At 33.5% G+C, this 22,726-nt stretch overlaps 1 protein-coding gene and 1 long non-coding RNA gene across 3 annotated transcripts; both read right to left on the bottom strand.

Moving 5' to 3' along the window:
• Positions 1-3,994: 3,994 nt before the first annotated feature.
• Positions 3,995-6,678, bottom strand: LOC130716144 (probable WRKY transcription factor 57). Its single transcript, XM_057566348.1, has 3 exons — positions 6,134-6,678; positions 5,576-5,800; positions 3,995-4,532 (listed from the first exon to the last, which is right to left on the bottom strand). The coding sequence occupies exons 1-3, from the start codon at positions 6,448-6,450 to the stop codon at positions 4,361-4,363; spliced, it is 714 nt and encodes a 237-aa protein (XP_057422331.1). The 5' UTR covers positions 6,451-6,678; the 3' UTR covers positions 3,995-4,360.
• Positions 6,679-16,639: 9,961 nt separating this feature from the next.
• LOC130709918 (uncharacterized) lies at positions 16,640-20,084 on the bottom strand. 2 transcript variants are annotated; one of them, XR_009010226.1, is made up of 7 exons: positions 19,802-20,084; positions 19,244-19,449; positions 18,934-18,977; positions 18,325-18,845; positions 17,451-17,593; positions 17,063-17,143; positions 16,640-16,868 (listed from the first exon to the last, which is right to left on the bottom strand). It is a non-coding gene; the product is annotated as an uncharacterized LOC130709918 (long non-coding RNA). The 2 variants fall into 2 exon arrangements; XR_009010225.1 differs by having other exon boundaries at positions 16,647-16,868; positions 19,244-20,080.
• Positions 20,085-22,726: the final 2,642 nt, after the last annotated feature.

The raw sequence follows: 22,726 nt of genomic DNA, 5'->3' as shown, positions 1-22,726 counted from the left end.
AATATTATTAAATAATTAAATAAGAACAATTAATTTAACATAATTATAAAATCAATGTTAATATTAAGTCTTTAGATAAATAAAATTATAGTATATTATTACCTAAAGTTTTGTGTAGTGGGAATTTGAGGGAAAAAATCACTCATTTTAAATTTGAGGAATTAAAATTAAAGATAATATATTCTACAAAATATATATTTAAAAATTTTGAAAAATGTATAGAGTAAACACAAGCAATTTCAAAAATAATTTTTTTTAACCTTCAAAAATAAATTAGTCATTAACATTTTTCAATACAATGACTTTGATTTTATTATATTTTATAAAAAACTGTTGGAGGTCTTAAAAATATTATTATAAAATATTATAAATAAAAGGATATGTATTTGTTATATCTTTTTTTTAAACATTATTTGTTATAACTAGCTAGCTAATAGACAATAAATGTGCCTAGTATTGAATGGATAATTAATTAAGTATGTGTCATGACTTGAATGGAAGAAGTATAAGTCCACCTGAATGATGACTATAAATTTTTCCCTATTCAAGATTGTAATTAATTCTGTTTGCCACATTAATTTGAAGTTAATGTTTAAACTTATATATCAACAATAATATTAATTGACGATCAGAATATGACCATCCTACCCTTCGTTTTATCACTATCTAGTTGCTAGGAGTATATCTACGTACAATCTCTCACATTCTTTAAGCATTGTTTAGCAAAGACTTGAGTTTCTCTTACAAATGGCTGACATGGAGTTTTTGAAGATGCAGATCGTGGATACCATCCAATCTATGAAGGAAGAGGTATTTCTCTAAACTCCCCCAATATATTATTACGCATAAAATACAAAAATAAAATTGTGATAAATATTTTTTCACCTATTGTGGTGTACATGTTCAGATTGAATTTTGTTGAAGTTGGAAATGACATCAGTTCATTCTATGATTTTTTTCCCATTTGATATTAGGGTTTGGTGAATGACACATTCGCTTTAGTCTACTCGCTGAAGAAGAATACTCGCGATAGATTCTTCATCGAATTGATCCCAAAATTCATCTCTGAAGCTCAAGATGTCCTAAACATTTTGACTCATCTAGTGTAATGATCACTTTATTAATATTTCATTTGATGTTTTTGCATGCGCATTTTTTTTGTTTAATTGGTATTTTCTTTTGTTTTTAACGTAGGGCCGGTGATGTTTTGAGCTACGATTTTATGAAGGAATATGTTTTTAAAGTTAAGGGCGGTTCCTTGAGGTAATTATTCTACGTACATCAAGATTTTGAGTAGATTTTGAGTAGTGCTAGGGTGAATTATGTTTCATATTATATATACATGCTTTCAAAAAAAAAATTATGATGTCAAGAGTCTTACACCTCCAACTGTAGCCTTTACCCTGAAATCATTGAATAACAAAACCTTACTCTACCAACACCATCACATTGATTTAGATTTGGGTTTAATCTATTTATCTTGTATAGATTTTTTTTATGTCTTGAATTAAACTTAAACTTAAAGTTCGACTTAGTTTCAAAGCTTATTAAAAGGGGGTTATCTAAGTTACTGTGAGTGTTATTTAATCTCATTCTAGGTGACATGTTATGGTTGTTTAAAGGGGAAATGTGAAAAAAAATTGCTACACTGGAGAAATGATTATGTTAAGATAAATGAATGATCACGCTATAAAGGAATACACAATTAATAAGCGTACAAGAGAAGATATTTGTGGGGTGATTCCTATCAAGAAGAAGCTGGCAAAAAATTGATTAAGATGGTATGAGCATGTAGAAATAAGATATTTGGAAGCATAAGTGAATAGAGTTGATAGCATGGTTCTTAGTTCAGTATTAATTAAGAGGTTGAGGCCTTGAGGGAGATCGATCGGAAGATATTGTTAAAATTTAAAAATGACCTGCATTATCGATAGTATCCTTCAAAATAAGGTTTTTGGTCGAGCTCAATATCCAGGGTGTTGACTTTTGTTTAAAGGACAATACTGACTTTTCCTAACATATTTTCATAATATAACAATATAATGCTTTGATTTTATGTTTATTTCTAACTATTATTTACTTGTGTGTTTCAGCCTGGGTGCTTGTCGACTCTCCTATGCATTGACTAACTTAGAACGTGCTATTGATGCGGGCTCTAAGAAAGAGTAATGAACAAATATCATATCTTTCTTTTACATTAACCTTGGACCAATATGCATAATTGCACATTTTCAATGAAAAAAGTGCAATTTCCATTAAAACCCTCATTAAATAGCAAATTTTCTTTGTAGGTGTGTGAAGGCAGTGAATGAAGCTCAGCATGAATTCTCTGTTCTGACAGCAAAGCTCAATAGTTGCCTCCAGGTAATTTATCCTCAATTAACTCATGATAATATAAGCTATGTTTGAATATATATTAACATCAGTGCAAATAGATGGTAGCATTCTTTTCATATAAAAAGTGAACGATACCCTTTTTGGCTGAGATATGATATGAGAGTAACTACATATAGATGAGGATTATTAAAAAAAATCTACATATAGATGAAAATGAGGGAGCATATAATTTACTGATAATCTTACAATATCTCTATTTTTTTTTGTAGATTGACAGAAGAATAGTTTTGTTAGCTATCCATGGAAATGGAAAACCGTGAGACTCAACTTACTGCTTTGGGGCTAAATTAAGCTCTGTTTTCGTTTAAATTATCCGTACTTAATTTCTATTTTTATAAGGATATTGTTTTTTAAACATATTTGACTTATGCGCCTATGCCTATTACTGTTAAGACAATCCATTACTGAATTTGTTGTGTTATTTCAATATTTTTGAGTGAATAGGGTCGTTTTGGTGAAAGAATATATATATGTTAGAATGTTTTCAAGTTACACTCATAGCCAACCGGCTAAATTGACTATTAATGACTGGACTATATATAATTGTGTACCCAAAAACTTAGCGTCCGTTGGAATTGACTCTAATTGTGAGTATGTTGACGCTAGGTCATGTTAGTTGACGTACGCTGTAATTAAGTGAGTTTTTTTATGAACACTTTGTTGTCATTTGGTGTCAGTTAAGTGTATGTTTGTTTTTCAGTTTAGGTTTTCAAAAATATATTTGGGTCTTGTGTAACTTTATGTCATTATGTTTAATAAATTAGAAACTACATTCATCCAACACACGTTAATTTTCAAACAAACTTTTATCTCAACTTGTCACTTCTACATTCACACAACCTACTTTTAACGCTAAAATTTATTTGAAATAAAAGTATCTAAACATAAATCACATTATAACCAACACACTTTGGCTTGAATTATGTTTTGCAATCAAACATTCACTTAAAATTTGTTTTGCAAAGATTGATGATTGTGAAGTTCAAAAAAAAAATAAAGATTGATGATTGTGTAGTCAGGTCTTCCAGATTCAGTTTTTTCGTTTGAGCAATCTGCTCAATTTCTATTCTTTGTACTTGTTTGTCTTTCAATTTTCCTTTTGTACTAGTTTGTCTTTCAATTTTTCTCTGGCCTGTCTCTTTTTCTTTGTTCCCTTCCTTTGTACGTATATACTCATCTCTTGTTTTGTTTTGTTTTGAAGTACACTATGTTCTTAATAAATTTATTTGGTCTACCAAAAAAATCTAATTTACTTTGACTTAAATTATGTTTTGCAAACTCATATTCACTCAAATTCTGTTTTACAAATTGAGATCCGAACATACACTAAACTTTTTTTTGGTAAGTCAAAGTAATATTAATAAGGAGAGGACAAGAGGCATTTCAACCACCCTCAGCTAATACAAAATTTTGACTCGAATATACACTAAGCTAATACAAACTTTTGACTCTAAAATGACATTAACTTGATGTAGGCTCGGCTATACACCTTTCCGAACGGGTATTGAATATGAGATAGGTGAAAAAAGTATGAGCATAACAAACTATCCGAGAGAAACGGAATAGGGGAACTGAAATATGTAAGAAAAGTTACAAATTAAAGCAGAAGCCCAGTAGAAAATTAGGGCAACTTACAAATTGTATTATTAGCTAGTTTATAATGAGACACACGTACAAAGACTAAATGCATGGTATTAAACTAGAAATTTGGTTGCACCAAGATATTGCCACACCGACAGCCACAGAAATTGAAAACACAGTCTTATGGTGTGCTTGGAAGTGATGAAAATTGGAGGAGTGAATGGAGAAGAGCACATGTATATATACATTGTCAATCTTCACACACCTTCCTCTATTGATTATTTTTATTATTAATTAATTCCATTTTCATCTCTACAAAGCACACCATTTTGGATCAGACATATACATTTATGTAAATATATATTATGTTGGTGTCCACGTACTACCATAAGAAATTGGTAAATTCAGATGGAGATTGAGAGTCTTCAAGATCATTTGATGGAGAATGTGCGTGTCTCCCTTCATATGTTGTTATCACCATCCTTGGATCCTCTGCTAAGCGCTCTACACGTTTTTTTACACGACAATTGTCTTGTGTGCAACGGTAGTAGCTCCTACAAGCCATACACAAAACATATATACTATTAGAGAATTTTGGATAAGTAATTATACTTAGATATACAAATTGTGCAAACATGTAACAAACAACTCATTTTTCTCTCACTCTGCATGCCTGTTTGAGATCTGTTCTATGCAAAATGTGTACAAATCATTTTCATTTATAGTAATGTCGATAATTGTTGTGTGTTTCGAAGCTCGAACCCAAATGTTCACTGAGCATGCACTTTCTTGATCATTATTGCACATAATGAGGGAGTGATTTTGATGTCAAAATGGCAAAAATGGATATATATTACATGTACTAAAAACTTATTTAATACTACAAAAGTTATATATCCATGTCTCTTCTCACATAACATAACAAGTTAAACTTTGACAAAAACAAAAACAATCAAGTTTTTGGATAGTTACTTTATGATATATAGTATGAGAGTGTCTCTAATTAAATGTTCTGAGCGTGATCCTTGTATAGTAGCAATGATAATTATGAAATAAATCTTAGATGCTACAAAATCAGAACAAGTTACCATTGCAATATAAAAAGTAAAAACTATATATCAATACCACTCATCATGAAAATGCTATAAAGGGGTTTGTGAGGAAAAGTGTTGGCAGAGACCAACCTAGCTAGCAAATTAAAAATATAATCTGTGTACTGCTGCCTGGTTCGTGTGAGGACAAAGTTCTATGTTTACATAATACTTTAACAAGTGAGGGTCATAATTATTAGTTCTTCAAACATTGGCAAATGAACAAAATTCTTCTTATATATGCATATTTTAGAACTTGACATAAAGTGAAAACCTGCTTCAATATCTTTAATTATTGCAGCCTGAATCCCCACATTACTCAGAAAAATTAAAATCATCCAAAAACCAGATATATATAATCATAAGATGAAAAACCAATTATGAGGGGGGAGATTGGAGAGAGAATATATGTTAAAAGGTTTTGATTAATATTCATTCAACTATTAAATTAAAGCAAAGCAAAGAAAGAAATTAAGATCAAATTAAACTTTGAAAAAATATTATACCTGGGGTGTTGTGTGTTCTTCACCACTTTCTGTCCATACTTCCTCCACTTGTAGCCATCATCCAACACATCCACCTCGCTCAAGGTCTTGAAGCAAAACCTAGGCTCTCTCACTTTCCTTCTTCCCTTGATTTTCTTCATCTTCATGGCAGAAATCCTTAGATGATGATCATCTACTCCACTTCTTTTATTGCTGAAGCAATCATTAGTTACTTCTCCCAATGCCCTATATACATACATTAAAACACGCCCATGACCCCATAATTATATTTAATTAGCCAAAGAGTACATATAAAATCATATGACCCAATGGCAATATAAAATGATTTGTGCAGACATACAAACATATAGAGTGAGAAAGGAAGAGAAGAAAACTAAAGAATGTGATATACGATATTGATGGATGTGTTATATAAGAAGAAAAAGATAGAAAGAAAAATGGGAAGTCTGTTCAGCGTTTGCACAGTTTGTATATCTAGTGTCGTTACTGATTAAACAATAAGAAATTAAAGGTTGATGTGTGTGGTTGAATATGAGAACTAAGTTAGGGTTGTCTAACCATGGATTCACACTTGATCTGTGCAAGGATAGGAATTGAGGTCCTCCAAAGCTAGAAGTGAGGTATTGATGTTCTGATCTTGATTTTAGAGCAGTGGTTGCAAGTAGGGTTTCTACTGTTAGATTTGATGTAGAGTCTCCTTCAGATGCAAGTGAAGAAGCTATGGAACTGAAGGCCTTCAAAGATTGATTGCAATCCAAAGGAGGGAAGGACATGTTTGTTATTGGGAAAGGAACAAAACCCATTTGTGCAGGCATTATCTCATTCTGGTCCTCGCATAAGCTGTGGTTAATAATAGCTGGGGAAGTTGTTGACATAACTTTCTTAAGATATCTTTCTCTAGCTTTCTCTCTTCCTTCTTCTCTTCTTCTCCCTCTCTTCCACCCTCACACCTATCTATATAGAAGTTGATGGTCCTTCTAGAGCAAGAGCTTTGGTGCAAATTATAAAAAAGGTGTTTCTCTGAGGAGATTACACCATAATGGAAAGCATAAACTTATAACTTTGCAAATCTAACTTTCCCTTTTTCGCTTTGCCCTTCTCTATCTTTCTTTGAAAATCTAATTTAAATGTGTCCTTGTCATATATGCTAGTATCTGAAGGGGATATCATATAAGTATATAACTATCCCCAAAAAAAGGTATACAGACTACAGACAACATTTATCAGGGTGTAGACAAATTAGTAGAATAATAAGAAAGGAGGAGAAAATGCATAACTTATAGATTTTATATGTGATCTCATATTGGTTCTCATGTCATAGAAGAGAGATATAAAAAGAAGAAAATGAGATGTATGTAAGGTGTTATTTTTTTTTTAATCCAATTAGAGGTGAAGTAATTCTTTTTTATGGTAGAAGATAAGTGTTTTCCATAAAAGGTAATCATATTTGAATAAGGAAAATTTCTATTTTTATAAAATTAGCGCTCTCGAGATAGAGGATTTCCATTACAAAAAACTCGATCTTGAAACTTTATTTAATGTGTGACAAATATATATCATTTTAGCTTTTCCTAGGATTGGGTTGGTTGCTCTGCAATTCCCAACCTCTATTCCTATCTTTTTTTATATTTCTTTAATCTTTATATTGTATCTATTTCATTATTGGTATGCACTCCTATTTTATTGTATTTGAGTTAGCACTCTTTATACTATATTTGAATGCAATGAATTGGCTAAATATTTGTGGATAGACTTCATGAAGTGTTGAAGTAAATAACCATATTGGCATATGAATAGGATGGACAATTAAATGAGGGGGGAACTACTAGCGGAAAATGTTGAAAAAAAGAAGCAAAACATATGCTAAAAGTCATGCTAAGAGAGACTATTGTAACAATTCAAACCAAAGCTAGGTACCAGTTTTGCTTCATGGTGCATATAGTGATGGTACTGTTTGCCTAAAAAGCTTGGAAATTCCATGTCCTTCATGGTTAGTGGAATTTTACTGTGGCATCAGAGGTCAACAGTACACGACAAAATGTCTCAACAGAACAGAGAATGATATCTCTCTCTGCCCTCAAAATGAATGAAACTTCCATGCAACATCCCCTGTTTACTGTTGACAATAATTATAATATGTGCAAAAGCAAAACCTGTTGAGTGCACAATAATAGAAATTGATACAAAAATCAAATTATATAAGTGAAAACTATTGATCATTATATTCATCAATTCACCATAAAGTATCTTAAAAAGAGGAGTAAAAACTAAAAAGAGAGCTAGGGAACCATATATCAATCACTTTCTAAGGTTTCTTTTTGGATTTCATTTTATTATAAATCAATTTCATTCTTCTTTTCTCAGCACCACTTATAAAAGAGACAATGATCATGATGGATATTGGATACACACATATCTATCATACCCTCTCTGCATCGGCGGTGAAGTATCATGATGAAGGGTGATTACTTATTTGACTTTTTGCAGCAAAAAAGCTCCTTGCCTTTCTCATATCACTTTTGCTCTTTAACTTTCTAAAACTTGAACCAATTAACCCCACATCAACCAACCTTTTTTTCTCAAATTCCAAACCAAACTTATAATATTGTTATCATCTCTTGAACTGATTAAGTGCAACAATCATGCTCAAGTTATTTATTTTCTCATGCCTAAAAATTTGTGGACCGATGAAGCAATTGAAAGCATATGGTTTATCTGCCCGTTTGAGAATTTAACCATAATTCAATAATTGTTTTCTTTTTGTACTTTATTAGCTGGTAAACTAATCACAGAATTATGAGATTCCATTTGTACAGATTAATGAATGAAGTAAAAAGCAGTAAGAAATTCAAGTAAAAGAATGATTATACATGATGTACCAAAGAAAAGAGAGGATGATGAGTAATGGTCAATTTAGCGTCAAAATTTAACGTCCCTATAAACATTATTTAGTGTTGGATGAGTAATGCAAAGTGTTAAAATAATTGTTTGATGTGACTTAATTCCTTAGTGTTGGTCAGGCCCAACATACCAACATTATACTTTTCCCTGATCTAGCATCAGTTTTAGCCGACACTAATTAATTATAAGGCTAATATCCAATGATCCAACAATTCCATCGAATGGGTTGATGTTATTTTTAATTTGCAAGTTAGTGTTAGATTGAACAACGTTTAGTTTAAAATAAATAAGTCGTCTTCAACCTCTTCATGACCACTCTCACATTCAAACCCTAAACCCCTAATTTATCCACTCCTCTTGTAGTTGTATTCCACTGTTGAATCATCACCACTCGACTCGCCATTCTTGAATCATTGCCTTTGTCGAACCGTGGTCTTTGCAGCCTCCGCCCGACCATGCTCTTCGCCACAAACACATGAGTGATGGCGCTTCTCTGTGGACGCTCTTCTCGTCGTCATCACCTAAGTCTCCTCCGCGAAATGTCGTCTCCATTGCACCCTACACCATCCACCACATCTCACCTTCTCCGGCTACTCAATCCTCCTCATCATTATATCAACTGATGTTAATTTTGTCTTATCCTCTCTTGTCTTAGATTCTATCATTTCTGGTTCCAATTGTCTGAAGTTAAGTTTGTTAATATGTTATATATCAAGTATGTGTGATAAAAATAATTAATAATATCATGTATGTGCAGGTATAAGCGGGTTGTACTATAATACACATTCATGCACCCATACCCGTCATTTCTTGTTGGCATTTACACATGTCCAACTTCATATCCATTCAACAAAAGTTTTATATTCTACCCACAGTGAGTTTTTACACGAATATCCAATGGATCTGAAAACCATTGTCATCCTTAATTTACCGTGATAAATTCTCAAATTTCTTGTGGCACACCAATCTAAAAAACATTGTATTTTCTATCCCTCTTTTTTCGTTCTATATTTTTCTCTCGCTTAATCACAAACCACAATCAAATGGAACATTAATTCGTGTTCCGTTTGCAAAAAGAAAATAAAAAATGGAGCATTAAGAAAAGAAGTTAATTTATAAGATGAAAATGTGGTGCATATAAATGTAAAATAATTTTTGCTGGCGTTAGGCTAACGTGGTGATGATGTGAGGGTGAATACGTAGCAAGGGAATAATATTTTGCATCATCTACAGCAAGATCCCTTGGATTATTAAATGATATCGTTTTAAAATTACAATGCTTTTTCTTTTTTGGTTTGAGCCCTAAGTAAATGGGGTGGCAAACACACATCATTTCTTTTTGTCTCTCCTTATAGGTGGCCATTATGGCATTCAATTTACCACCTATAATCTATACTGTTCCTTTTATAGTTTTATGTAATAATACACACGTACACAAAAACAATTCACATATTGAAGTTCGAAAATGTTACCCTGCACATACAATTGATAGTTGCTTTTAAAGCGACAATATACTAATTAATTATTTTAGAAGATACTCAAAATAGATTCAGCTAGAAAATAATCAGTTTTTCATTTTCTGTAATGATGTTTTTTTAAAAGCACACACAAATACATAAAATTTTGCATATATTTTTGAAAATAAGTAATTATATATATAACAAAATAAAGAGAGGCAAACAGCCTAATAATACATATTAAGTGAGATTAATTAGTTGTGCGATGGTTTGTGTTCATAATTCAAAATGCTGAATATATAATTAACTTGATACGTCATGAGATTGAGTAACTATATATATTTCAACTCTTCTCTATCAAGCTTCAATTGATTGAGTTTTAAGTTATAAAATAAATTCAAACGTTTAATCAAGCCATGGATGATTAGTTTATGTGAATAAGTTGTTGATGTTTACGTGATTCAATTGATTTTTTTTGACAGTGTGATTCAAATAGAAAAGACCGGAACAATTTGTTGAAGTGGGAAAGTTAGTTCATATATGTATAAGTATATGTAAGCATGCATGTGGTTTAATTTCATTTGTCAATCCATGGATGATTAGTTATTGCAATTTAACCATAACAATTGTATTAAATTGAAGTTCAAGCATGCATGTGATGCTTAACTTTATCACCAACAGGACTATAAGAGGTGGAGGTAGGCAGGGGAAGGTGGGTGAGCCGCGTGCGTGCACTTTCATATAAAGTCTATAATCTCCAATTGATATTGTTAGCAGTGTTATCAGACTCGGACCGGTGATCGACTCGGTCGAGACACTGGGTCAATGAGTCAATGGTTCAACCACTGAGTCATTGGTTTGATTGTTTGACTCGGTTTATATTAAAAAATTATAATAATTTAAAATATTTAGTATATCATATATATAAAATAATATGCATTCTTCCTAACAAGAAGCAAAGTGGTGTAGTGGAAATTTGGATTAGCTTTCTTCCCTCTAGGTCCTGTGTTCAAGTCCTAGCTATGACAAATTTTTTAAATAACTCTTCATTGAATATCATTTGACCAAGTAATTAACATTAAATATAAATTAATTACAGTTTGACCATTAAAAACAGTTTTGAAAAAAAAAGGCAAAAAAAAAAAAACTGACTGGTTCATAAAAAACCGGCCGAGTCGTCGGTTTATTCCCTGAACCGGCCGGTCCAAACCGGTTCATACCGGTTGAATTGTATGGCTGATCCATTAAATGACTCGGACCGGTCAGGGGTTCGGTTCCCGGTTCAACCGGCCGGTCCGGTCCGAGTTTTATAACACTGATTGTTAGTCATTTGCTAATTAGGACATTAACTCTTTTTTTTAAATTAATTAGGATATTAACTCATTAAGAGTAATTGATATTTTAGAACTCATGATTAGACATATATTTTAACAAAACAAATAGTTAAGTAACTTTTTACAGGGATTATGAGACTAATTAACTTAATTAACTAACGTTTTATCTGACTGTAATCAAACACTGAAATATAATGATATTTTTTTTTTCTAAAAACGGGTTTGTCCCGCGCTTGATAGATAAATTTGGTAATTGAGTCATATTTAAAAGCAGATGCATGCCAATATAGATTGACACAAATGACTTCAGTGTGTTTAACTCTGACATTGTCATAAGTCGAGGGTTCGAACCTCTGTGGTCAGTAAACTCTTATTGACACTCCTTCTAGGAGTAGGCCATTACTGACATCTCCGGCATGTTATTGGTACCCGAAAGCCTCTGAAAATGTTTTCTCTTTTTTATTTTTGTAAAAAAAAAAAAGCACATGGCCGGTTAACCAAACATATTAAAATCCTCGCTCTGTTATTACAATGCATGCAATATAACACATTGTGAATGTGTTATCTTTCTTCATCGACCTATCTTTCTCTTAAGTCTCAAAAGAAACAATCATGCTAGGTAAATCAAAATTGAAAAAAATAAAATAAAAAGGAAGAAGTGATTAATGTGCATGTGTTTAGCTATATATGATTTCCAGTTGTACTCCTATGGAATGAATGATTACCCCATGCACCTCCTCCTGATCCGGTGTCTGTGTGCGTGGGTGTGCTATTCTTGTCCATATCCTGTCTTTTTCTCTCATCAATAACATCCTCCTCCTGAGTTTTGCCAGCTGATTAGACAGACACCCCATGCCATGCCCTACAGTTTCAAGCTGTTGTGACAACACACTGTCACTTGTACATTTCGGAGGGGAATTAAAATCTCTCGTGGTTTTGTAAATTCAACTTTAAGCCCGTAAAGTCTGCAACCGTTGGAGTAATGATATATACACACCTTATTTTTTAAACACTTCATTTTCACCTCTTTTTATTTCTATCTTTTTCATCTTATCATCTATCACATCTCATATTTTCTCTCTCTTACTTTTTTTTTCTTCCTATCTCTCTCACCATTCCACCTCTCCACCTCAAAAGAGAGGTGTGGATGAAACATTATCCGTTGTTATTATGACCAGTGGCGGATCCAGGACCCCGGGGTCAGGGGGTTCAAAATTTTCAAATGAGCACATCGATAAAAATATAATTAAAAACAACTTAAAAACATTTGGGACATTGCACAAAAACACTAACCAAAAAATCACTTGAAAAATCACTCTCACGTTTAATTTTAAAAAGAACTCGGAGCTATTTGAATCAAGTGGAGGTTCTCTTGGATATGGATATAATAGAATTATGAAGAAACCCAAATCTCAATCCCCAGATTCATTAGATGAGACACAAGTCTAACAGCATGAAGATTACCCCATGTATATAGAGAAGACGACAAAAGAAATCATTGAAGTTAAGAAAAACAATAATTGTGAAAATTTGTATAGCAGATAAGATGTTCCATAATTCTAGACATTGTCTTTTTTTGAAAATGAAAATATTTTAGAAAGGAAGTGATCTTGAGAACATACTCTCTCAAGTGAGTTAAACAACAAAGAAGATACAAAGCAAAAACAGAAAAAAAACAGAACAAGAACAAAAAGACTAGAAAGCTAGAACCAATCTATCTAGTACAACAACTAACTAGAAAAGAAAAGAGCAACACCTAGTCAATCTCCAATAAGGCGAGCAAGCCAGCATAGCATAGAAATTGACAAGAAACCAGCAAAGATGTAGTGGAGAAACTGCACCAAGATAGTTGCTGCAACATCTTAGAGAAGATAAAAACATGAATACAAACTCACGGGCCCCAGGGAGAAAGAAGCACACGCCAACAGTAACAAAGCATTTCAATTTTCTTAACAATAGCCCAGGAAGTGAGAGAGAACAAATATATATTGAATTATTGATGACCTTGCTAAAGTATGAATTAATCACCTCAGTCCACAATCCCATTATAGCACCAATTTTGCAGTTCTGTAACAGCTCAAATTTCACAACATCAAACTTTGCATTTCTGCAATAGCTCAAATTTACCTTGTGCCTGAACTGGGAACTCCAGAATAAGACCAGATTTGGTGTTCCCTTCCCCCTCTAGCCCTCCCCCTCTCTGGAACCGTCCCCCCTCTAACACACCATCATCATCTTATTCCTTTCCCCAATCTCTCTAGAACCCCCTCCCTCTCCCTCACTTTCTTACCCAAAACTGCCAAAAGTTGCTCGCCACTCAATTGGTGCCTCTAAATCCCAATCAATCTGAACACTATCATTCTATTTCTATCAATCTAATTTCTAAACCATTCAAACTAGCATTGCACAAAAACACATATGTAAACCCATTTCTCTACAAAACATCAAAATTCAAAACCAACTCAATTAAACTCCACATCCACCATCTGACCATCACATATTCACATTCATACCAAAATAAATAAGAAAGAAAGAAGCCTTGACTCCTTTGAGTGCAGATTCCCAACGCTGGCAACTCAGAGCACTAAGAGTTACCCTCTCGTGAGATATAGAGTTTGAGAGGCGCGCGGTGGTGGTGGTGTGGCGTGGCGTGGTGGTGGGTTGGTGGCCGGCGGTGCGCCGTGCTCGACTGCTTCAGTGCGGCCAGACCTAATGAGACTGTGAATTTCGAGAGAAAGACTGGGTGAGAGGAGCGTGAGTCTGTCTGTGAGTGTGTGTGAGAGAGAGAGAGAGGTGTAAGTGGGGTCATAGGTGCAAATAAAATTTTTCAGGGGGTTCAAAAAAAAATCAATACAGGGGGTAAGTAGAATTTTCTTTTTTTCAGGGGGTTCAACTGAACCCCCTCACTCCTACGTGGGTCCGCCCCTGATTATGACTTCAATCTAATCTACCTTACCCCTTCTAAATTTGTTTTGCTTTTCTCATTCAAGGATTTGCTTCATCTAGTGAGAGATTCACTTTATCTAGTGTGAGAAATTAATTCTAGAATAAAGTAAGTTATCACAACTATTGATTAAGTTGTTATATTGATTTTTTAAAATATATAATCACTGTTAATATTTGTGATTGACTTGTTAAATTGAATCTCACAATTTAAATGAGTCAAATCATTGAATAACAAAAAGTGGGGGAAATACTTCTTTTTTAACTTTATTTTCAAGAGGTTTTTTTATCACAGGGGTGCGGGTCCAAAATATACATGTAGATTGGGTGGGTGTAATGGACATAATAATAGATATGAGTGTCCGTAGTTGGGTCCAAAAATGCCTTAACATATTTTGGACTCCACACTCTAGTTTATAAAATTTATTTTCTTCTTCATCCCATCGATGTGATCTGACCAAAATCACTACACTATGTCGCTGCCGCACCATAGGCCATGTCTATGCCTCTCCACCACCTCCTCTAATTTGTCCTCCTTCATTCCTTCTCTGGTGTATCCTCCTCCCCCACAACGGTATCAAGGAACGATGAGAGCCAGAGATATATAGTTCATTTGCTCGATGCGCTAATGAATGGCTTTCTCGACCTAGATGTGAGCGACATCCATGTTGCCCTTCTCGATGACTCTCTTCACCTTTAACTTCTCCAATTTTCCTCCTTCTCGCTCTTCATCGATTGTCGCTATAGTGACTTCAAAGTAAATTTTAGTTCCACAACATGGTTTATCAACTTCTCTGCTCTGCCTCCCATTATTTGATTTTTTTATTCATTCTTCCTCTTAGGGTTGCTTAGGTCTTCCTTTCCAGTCTCAACTTCACGCAACACATGCAAGATTAATTTGGGAATTTTAGATAAATGAGAGAAAGAGAGAAATCATATAATGAGAATTTTGAAATTCGGTTGGGGTATGTGGTTTTGGGAGATTATGTACATAGGTGATAAAGGAGGTGATGGATTTGGCAACGACGACTGCGACTTCTCTAAAGGTGCACGGTAGATATGACGGCGAGAGAGATATGATTTAAGAAGCGGGGAAGAAAGAAGTGAATTCTTCGACGACATATGTTGATTAGAGCCATCAGAGCATACAAACAATTGACTAAATTTAATTGGGATTGTGCTCTATGGTGGTGCTCTCATGGTAGGTGGTGTGGGGAAGATATTGTTGGGAAGGGAGACGAAGGAGATGACAGTGTCGTGGAGGGTCTAGGTGATGAAATGGTGGCCTGGAATTGGTTGGGGTGGTGATGGTGATGATGAAGGCCGTCGTGAGGGAGGAAAGGAGGTAGGCAAAGTAGAAGGTGAGATCTAACATATAGAGATTGTAAATGTTATTAAAGGAATATCAAGTTTTAATATAATTTAATTTTTAATAATCTATATAGTTTTTTTTTCAGATCGGAAAGATAAATTGCATCATTAAGGAATTAATCTGTGTATCTCCCTAACTCAATTCATATGCCCCTTAGCTCTTACCACTTGAGCTATAATTAAGGGACAACCTATATAGTTTAATCTAAGATCATCTAAACAATTTAGTTTAATTTAATTTTTAATCCAATAGTTGACAAAAAAAATATGTGAAAAAAATTTACATGTCATTCACCAATAGATAATTAGCGACCATCATCGTTCTGGTGCACAATTCCCGCCTCCCTTAATTATACATTACAAAAACTTTTTTCATCTATAATAGAGGTTGTTTAAATGACCATAATAAAGTTTGGGTTAAATAACTTATTACCCCAATCACATTGAAAACAATGAGTTAGAATTTATATATTTTATTTATTTATTAATTTATGAAAAATTCTATTGATTCATTAAGTTGTAGTTAGTAATCCACATTAGTTATTTAGACAACCCCTTTAAAATATATAAAGTAATATAATACACTATGTGAAAACAATAATCACTACACCAAAAAAATGGCTTTTACAGCGGTTTTCAGCGGTCCAGAACCGCTGTAGATCTTGCCGCTGTAAAAGCCTTAACAGTGGTTCTAACCGCTGTAAAAGACTCATTATTTACAGCGGTTGAATTAATAAAACCGCTGTAAATACATACCTACAACAGCTGTTCTCTAAAATAACCGTTGTACTTGAGTCTTCTTTTACAGCGGTTTCAGGCGGTAACCGCTGTATTTGATTATATATATTACAGCGGTTCCACCACGGAACCGCTGTAATTTGTTTTTTTTTTTGGTTGAATTAATTACCACACCTGTTCAGCCAAAAGATCAACATTTTTTTTTTTTCTGAAAATAAGATATATTGATAATAATTTAACCGAAAGGGTACACATTTCAAAAGCTATGAAAGCTGACTGCAAAATCAATACACATCACCAAACTAAAACAAGGTATATAGCATATAAGCACAGTAACATCTCATTGATGTAATACCTTAATCACCAAAATTTAAGCATGCTTTTAAAGAATTTAATAAAAGACCCTTGAAGATAAAATGATAGCATAAGGATCAATCTTACAATATAGAAGGAAGCAGACAACAAATGTGAGAAGACAAACTTCTGCTTTCTAGTTCTGGTGGAAGAAATCTCAAGCTCCTCATCCATCTTGATATGGTTTTTATCATGCTAAGGAATTCAAAACAATTAAACTATAAGCTAGATGAGCTGTGAGTAATGAGCATATATCATATGATAAATCAACTAGTTCAAAAAGTTTAGCATGTAGGAGAAAGTGTAGATAATGGTTTTACATCAAACAAATAATCAGATAATCATTTGATTTTATAAGGATGAGAAATGATAAGTGGCAGCAAACTAACCATTTGTATAATCTTCTCTGACCCCGTCACTTAGCCAATATGCATTTTTAACATTGAAGCACATGTCCACCTTAGTGTTCACTGTCCAACAACAGGTATTACAATAGAAGCAAGGACTATTATACTATACTGGTGAGCCCATGTCAGCATTTCATAAAGGAATATAGAATAAAATGGACACGAACAAAAAAGAATAACGATTGATTTTCCATGATTACAACAAATCAACCTTTATTCACATAATAGATAACTAAGTACATATTTAAACTAAAACCAAATTAAAAAGAAAAATTGAAAGCTAATAAAATGAGCTTAACAACATTAGTTCATTCTAATTCTAACTATTTGAAAAGAAAAGGGAAGCAAAAAGAGAATGTGCAATTCTTACATTAAGAAACAGAGATGGCCTTTGAAGTTGTCATTCACATAAATGATCAAATCAAGACTTTCTCACATTACTTTGTCACATTAAAAGAAGATGGTGTTAATTTGGTTCTTCTTGTCACTTGTGAAGTGGACGGTACAAGCTACCTGCATATACATGTTACCTACAAGATTAGTGAAATCAACATGCTATGCAGATATACACCGACATACTATATTATCAGAAAAAGTACTTAAGAATGAAATGCAATTAACAGTTTATTGTGTGGTTTTAGAGAACACACACATCAGTTTTCTCATATTATTGGCTAGTGGTGACAAATGAAAACCTAAACAATAACATAAACATTGAACAAACATGAGCAATATACACCGACTTGAGCATATAGACGCACATGAGCTCATGATAAGAAATTAAGACAATAAAGGTAAAGAAAAGAAGAAAAGAAAATGAATCGGATACTCCTTCTTCACCTGCAGAACACCCTACACAAGCCCCTCAATAGAAAAATAAAAAATGCACGGTTTAAATTTCACCAATACCATACATTGATTACAAACAAAAGTTACCTATGTATATGAAAATTATCCAAATTTAGAAAATATATTGCTGCAAAATCAATACCTGTTTATGATTTAAGTCACAAGACGATGTAAGCTGAGATGAAAATCATAGGAATTATCATTATAGGACATTAACATCTAAAATTTAGACTCACTATCCAACTAAGAGACACATGCATCTATAACAAAATTTATCTGGAATTTCCTAGCTTTAATTTCTTTAGATTAGGAATAATACACAAAGCGAATAGACAAATAGAAACCTGAACAGGAGCAAGATGATTTCCTAGCATTATTATTTATACTGGTGGTACCTGCTTCTTTTCCGGGGACTGTAGCATAGGCAACTATGCTTGGACAGAGGTGTTCTTCATATTCCCTTCAATTCTGAGAATCGATGTTGTGAGGGTGGAGTAGAGTGAAGAATCAAGAAAGTATTGTATGAGAGACTGAACGCATCTTATGATCGACACATGCATCCAAAACCTGCAACACAACACCGGAATCACCATCTCCCACAAATCCAAATCTTAAATTGCAGCATTCAAAGAGAGAAAGATCTGAAATAAAAATTATAAGTTGACAATATCAATTTCAAACCTAAATCAAATACAAAACAACAAATTTGAAATGTAATCGAAATGAAACCCTAATAAACACAACACAATCAAGCATAAGACATCATTATCCACATAGAGAGATAAGGAGAAGAGTGAATCCATTGCTAATGGAAGTGTGCCTTCCGTAAATCAGTTTGAACCGAAATGACAGCATCCAAGGAAGGGTACAGGTATAATTCAACTTTAGCCCAGTCAATGCCATCTCGTATATATTCCTGAAAAAATTGTCAAGCACATGCAAATATTTAGCTTCCAGAGAGGGTACTCAATATGTTCTCTTAATATACGAAGTTATAAAAATACTTGTGTATGCCTTCAATTTCAGTCGGCGAATACCTCCTGATCCTCTGCATACATGTGTAGCATCAACAGTTCAGAATATTTAAAAAATCAAACTGAATAACAAAGGTGAGACAAATATAAAGCAACTCAGCATCAAGCAGCATAGCATAACATTTTCACTCAATCATTTACTTTTCTCTATCATCTTGCCATGCTAGTATTAAAAAATAAGACATTACACAAAAATTGACTTTTTGATGCATCAAAATCACAATCTATCAAATCTGAGTAAAAGAAAAGCAGGAGGTGATGGCGCAAGAAAGAAACATACTAAAAAAACAGAGTATGTACACACTCCATCTCCCACCAGGCCACCACCCTTTGGCATTCGATTTTTAGTAGCATGAGATCCTCTCCTTTCTTGTTCTCGCTAGCCTCTACCATCTCCGGTTCTTAGTTTTCTCATTCGCCAATTCGCTCTTCCAGAGCGCTGAAAGGGGAACTGATGGGTGTTCCCTCTAACCATACATTGTTCACCTCGATGAAAGTAACAAAGCAATGTTAATTGAAATATCAATCTAGCAAAAAAAAAAAAAACAACCCTAACATTAATCTAAAACACAACAAGCTTCGACTAAACTATCTATTGAACTAAGGCATCAGATCTTGAGAAGACCTAGATTGATGAAATTGAGCGAGAAATACTGCATAAGAGGGATTTTTGATAGCGAATAGAGCTATTGAGTTAGAGCCTATGAGATCCATTGAGTTAGAGCATTAAATCCAGGATCAAACAGCAAAGAAAGCATGATCGAGAATAGGAGCGATGATGAACAAAGAGCAAGATCAAGAGTTAGAACAATAATGAACATTGAGCAATGGAAGCTACATGGAGTCTCCACATCATGATTTACACGGTGGAAGCAACGCTCTTCAAAGCTACAGTCTCGAAAGGATGATAATGAGAACAGGGCAACAACCGTGCAGGAAGCGACCCAAAACAAGAGAGGCAGCGGCGCAGCAGGGACGGAGGCAGAGGCGGCGGCGGCGGCGGCGGAAGGGATGGAGGCGGCGACGACAAGGACGGCGGAGGCAGGAGGTGGCGAGGGCTTTGAGAGAAGTAGCAGGTCGAGATTACGTCGTGAGGTAGCAGATTGGTGAAAGATGTAACTGGTAAAAAATAAGGGTTTGCAGTTACAGATGTAATTTTACAAAATCAATAAAGAAAATAATACTTATATATACAAAACGAACAAACTGATAAAAAACGTGTAACAACCCAGTGGAAAGGACTCATTATATTTTCTGTGGTGCCTCGGGTTCGAATCCCACACAGAATATTTTTTGAACCAATTATTAAAGAAATCAACTAAATCTTATATTAATACTATAAATTGTACATATCTACCATAAAGTGAATCTAGTCTAGTGGAAAGACTATTTATTGCCTTTTATTAAGGGAATCTGGGTTCAATCCACGGAACCTGAATTCTTGATTTTTATTATTTACGTTACTTTTACAGCGGTTAGTTTAATAAACGCTGTAAATAGTGGAACCTATTTTTTACAGCGGTCAGTATATAAACCGCTATAAAAGCCTATTACCGCTCCGTGTTTTTGTGTTTACAGCGCCTTCTAATAGAACCGCTGTTAAAAGGTAATGCTTTTACAGCGGTTAGTTTAATAAAACGCTGTAATAGCCCATCAACCGCTCCGTGTTTGTGTTGTTACAGCGGCTGCCACCTAAACCGCTGTAAAAGCCCTTTTCTGGTGTAGTGAATATTATTTCATCTAACACAAATAGTAATCATAATTACTTCCTTAAGCAAGCCACAGTTCTAATTATATAAAGTGACATCGTAAACTATGTTATTTCGTAACTAAGCTGTCCCTACTCCCCTAATCCTGTCCATGTACATATAATCGCCAAATAAAACCTCCGAAAGTTTCTATATATTAGTACATCACATGTACTTCGGTATATTCAGCATATATAATTAGGTTATGATATCCCTCAAAAAAAAAAGGTTATGATATAAGGACCCTACTCCAGCTAAATTGAAGGAATATATCATAAGTCTTGCTTATTATTAATGGCTTACGTTTTGCCATTACAAGTCATCACGTTTCATATTTCGAACTAGGCAATGATCCTTGATATTTTTTTTATGAGAGTACTAGACTAGATAGTTCATGTTGCTCACTTTCAAAAAAAAAAAAAAGTTCATGTTGCTCAATCACTAACTTTAATTATTGTTGCGAGGTGGACATTATTAAATGTTATCTCAATGTTGTTTTCAGGGGAGAGGATATTTAATTTGGCACGCAATTGACTCCAAAGATCTGTAGAGAGAATAACGTCAAAATGGTAAACCAAGAAGAATGGGCCAAAAACTGCTTGTTTGTAAATTTTTCTATAATTTATTCTAAAGCAGGATTCAATTCAGGAATGAAACGCTTTTAGAATGCAAAATTGATTCTGGAAGAGAAAAAAACTGATCCAAACATGTAAATATAGGAAGAGGGACAATAAATCAAAATGGGAGTTCAACCTCAACCCAATACGATATCCATATAGTAAGATCAATATTAAACTAAGCATGCATGATGCAAGTGTCCAAGTCCTTGCCCATTATTAGTGAGTCAGATATGAAGTTTGAAGTGGGCTTGTGCTACTGAAAAGGGAAGAGTTCAACCGGTAAATTTATGCCCAGCCCAAGGGTCCAATATTAATTTTAACTTTAACTTTTGTTTTTTCCAATACATTAAACAACACAAGAACCATTAACTTTGATATTCATACCTTCAAAAATAAACTATGATATTCATTTTAGCTTAAAAAACTTCAGGGTTTTTAATAGTCACATTTATCCTATTTATAAAAAAATTGTATTGTATGAATTGAGTATTAGAAAATAACCACTATTAATTAAACTCACCATATTGGCTGAGATAAATAATTCATAAGGTGTTTTTTTTTTACCATTTTTCACAACCATAATTGCACAATTAAAGTTAGTGTGTATTCTAGCCGGCTACTAAGCCACCTGACACAAAAATGTGTCAGTCAATCAAAATACAATGTCTAAGCATTCACTAGAAGAAGGAGTTAAGCGACTCATCATAATCGATCGATTAACACTTACAGAAACAATTACCATGAACTTCAAAACCTATAATATAAGTTACTATATTGTTCTCTTACGCATGAAACTTGCATTTAAGTTAACTATCTTTTTCTCAATAAATATATTTATTGAAATCAAACTTATGTTCTTATCATTTCGATAAGTCAGTCTAACTTGTTTATCACCCCTCGGAAACAAATAATTATAATGAGATCATGTTATTTTTCCTCCAACACATTAGGGGTGTAATCGGACCGGATTGGTTCGGATTTATAGTGTTTAGATGTCCGAACCAATCAAACATGTTCGGTTTGGATTGGATCGGATTTTTTGATTTTTTATTTTTGAACCGAACCAAACCAACCCAATCTCAATTGGATTGGTTCGGTTCGGGTTATCGAATTTGAAATAAAAAATTATTATTTTAAAATTTGCATGGAATTTATTATAAAACGTAAAAAATTATAAAAAAAAATTGGAAATTCCATATTATCCAACATATCCAAAACAACAACATTTTATAATGACATAATCCATATAATCAGACATAAAAAAGACTAAAAACAACATCCAATACAAATATAAATTGGCAATAAAATATAAGCCTTAACGTAAAAAATATTAACTTAGGTCTTAGAGTATTGGTACTACAAGTTTTCATTAAAATAAAATAGGCAGTAAAATAT

Source organism: Lotus japonicus, chromosome 4, assembly GCF_012489685.1.
Source record: "Lotus japonicus ecotype B-129 chromosome 4, LjGifu_v1.2".
Taxonomy (NCBI): Eukaryota; Viridiplantae; Streptophyta; class Magnoliopsida; order Fabales; family Fabaceae; genus Lotus; species Lotus japonicus.
The sequence above is the reverse complement of the archived record's forward strand: the minus strand, read 5'-3'. Positions and strand labels throughout refer to the sequence as shown.

Excerpts from the sequence above, each read along its gene's own strand:
- LOC130716144 (XM_057566348.1), bottom strand. The coding sequence starts at position 6,450 with ATGTCAACAACTTCCCCAGCTATTATTAACCACAGCTTATGCGAGGAC. Across the intron at positions 5,801-6,133 it reads AGATCAAGTGTGAATCCATG|GGCATTGGGAGAAGTAACTA; the intron begins GTTAGACAACCC and ends GTATGTATATAG. Across the intron at positions 4,533-5,575 it reads AAGAACACACAACACCCCAG|GAGCTACTACCGTTGCACAC; the intron begins GTATAATATTTT and ends TATGGCTTGTAG.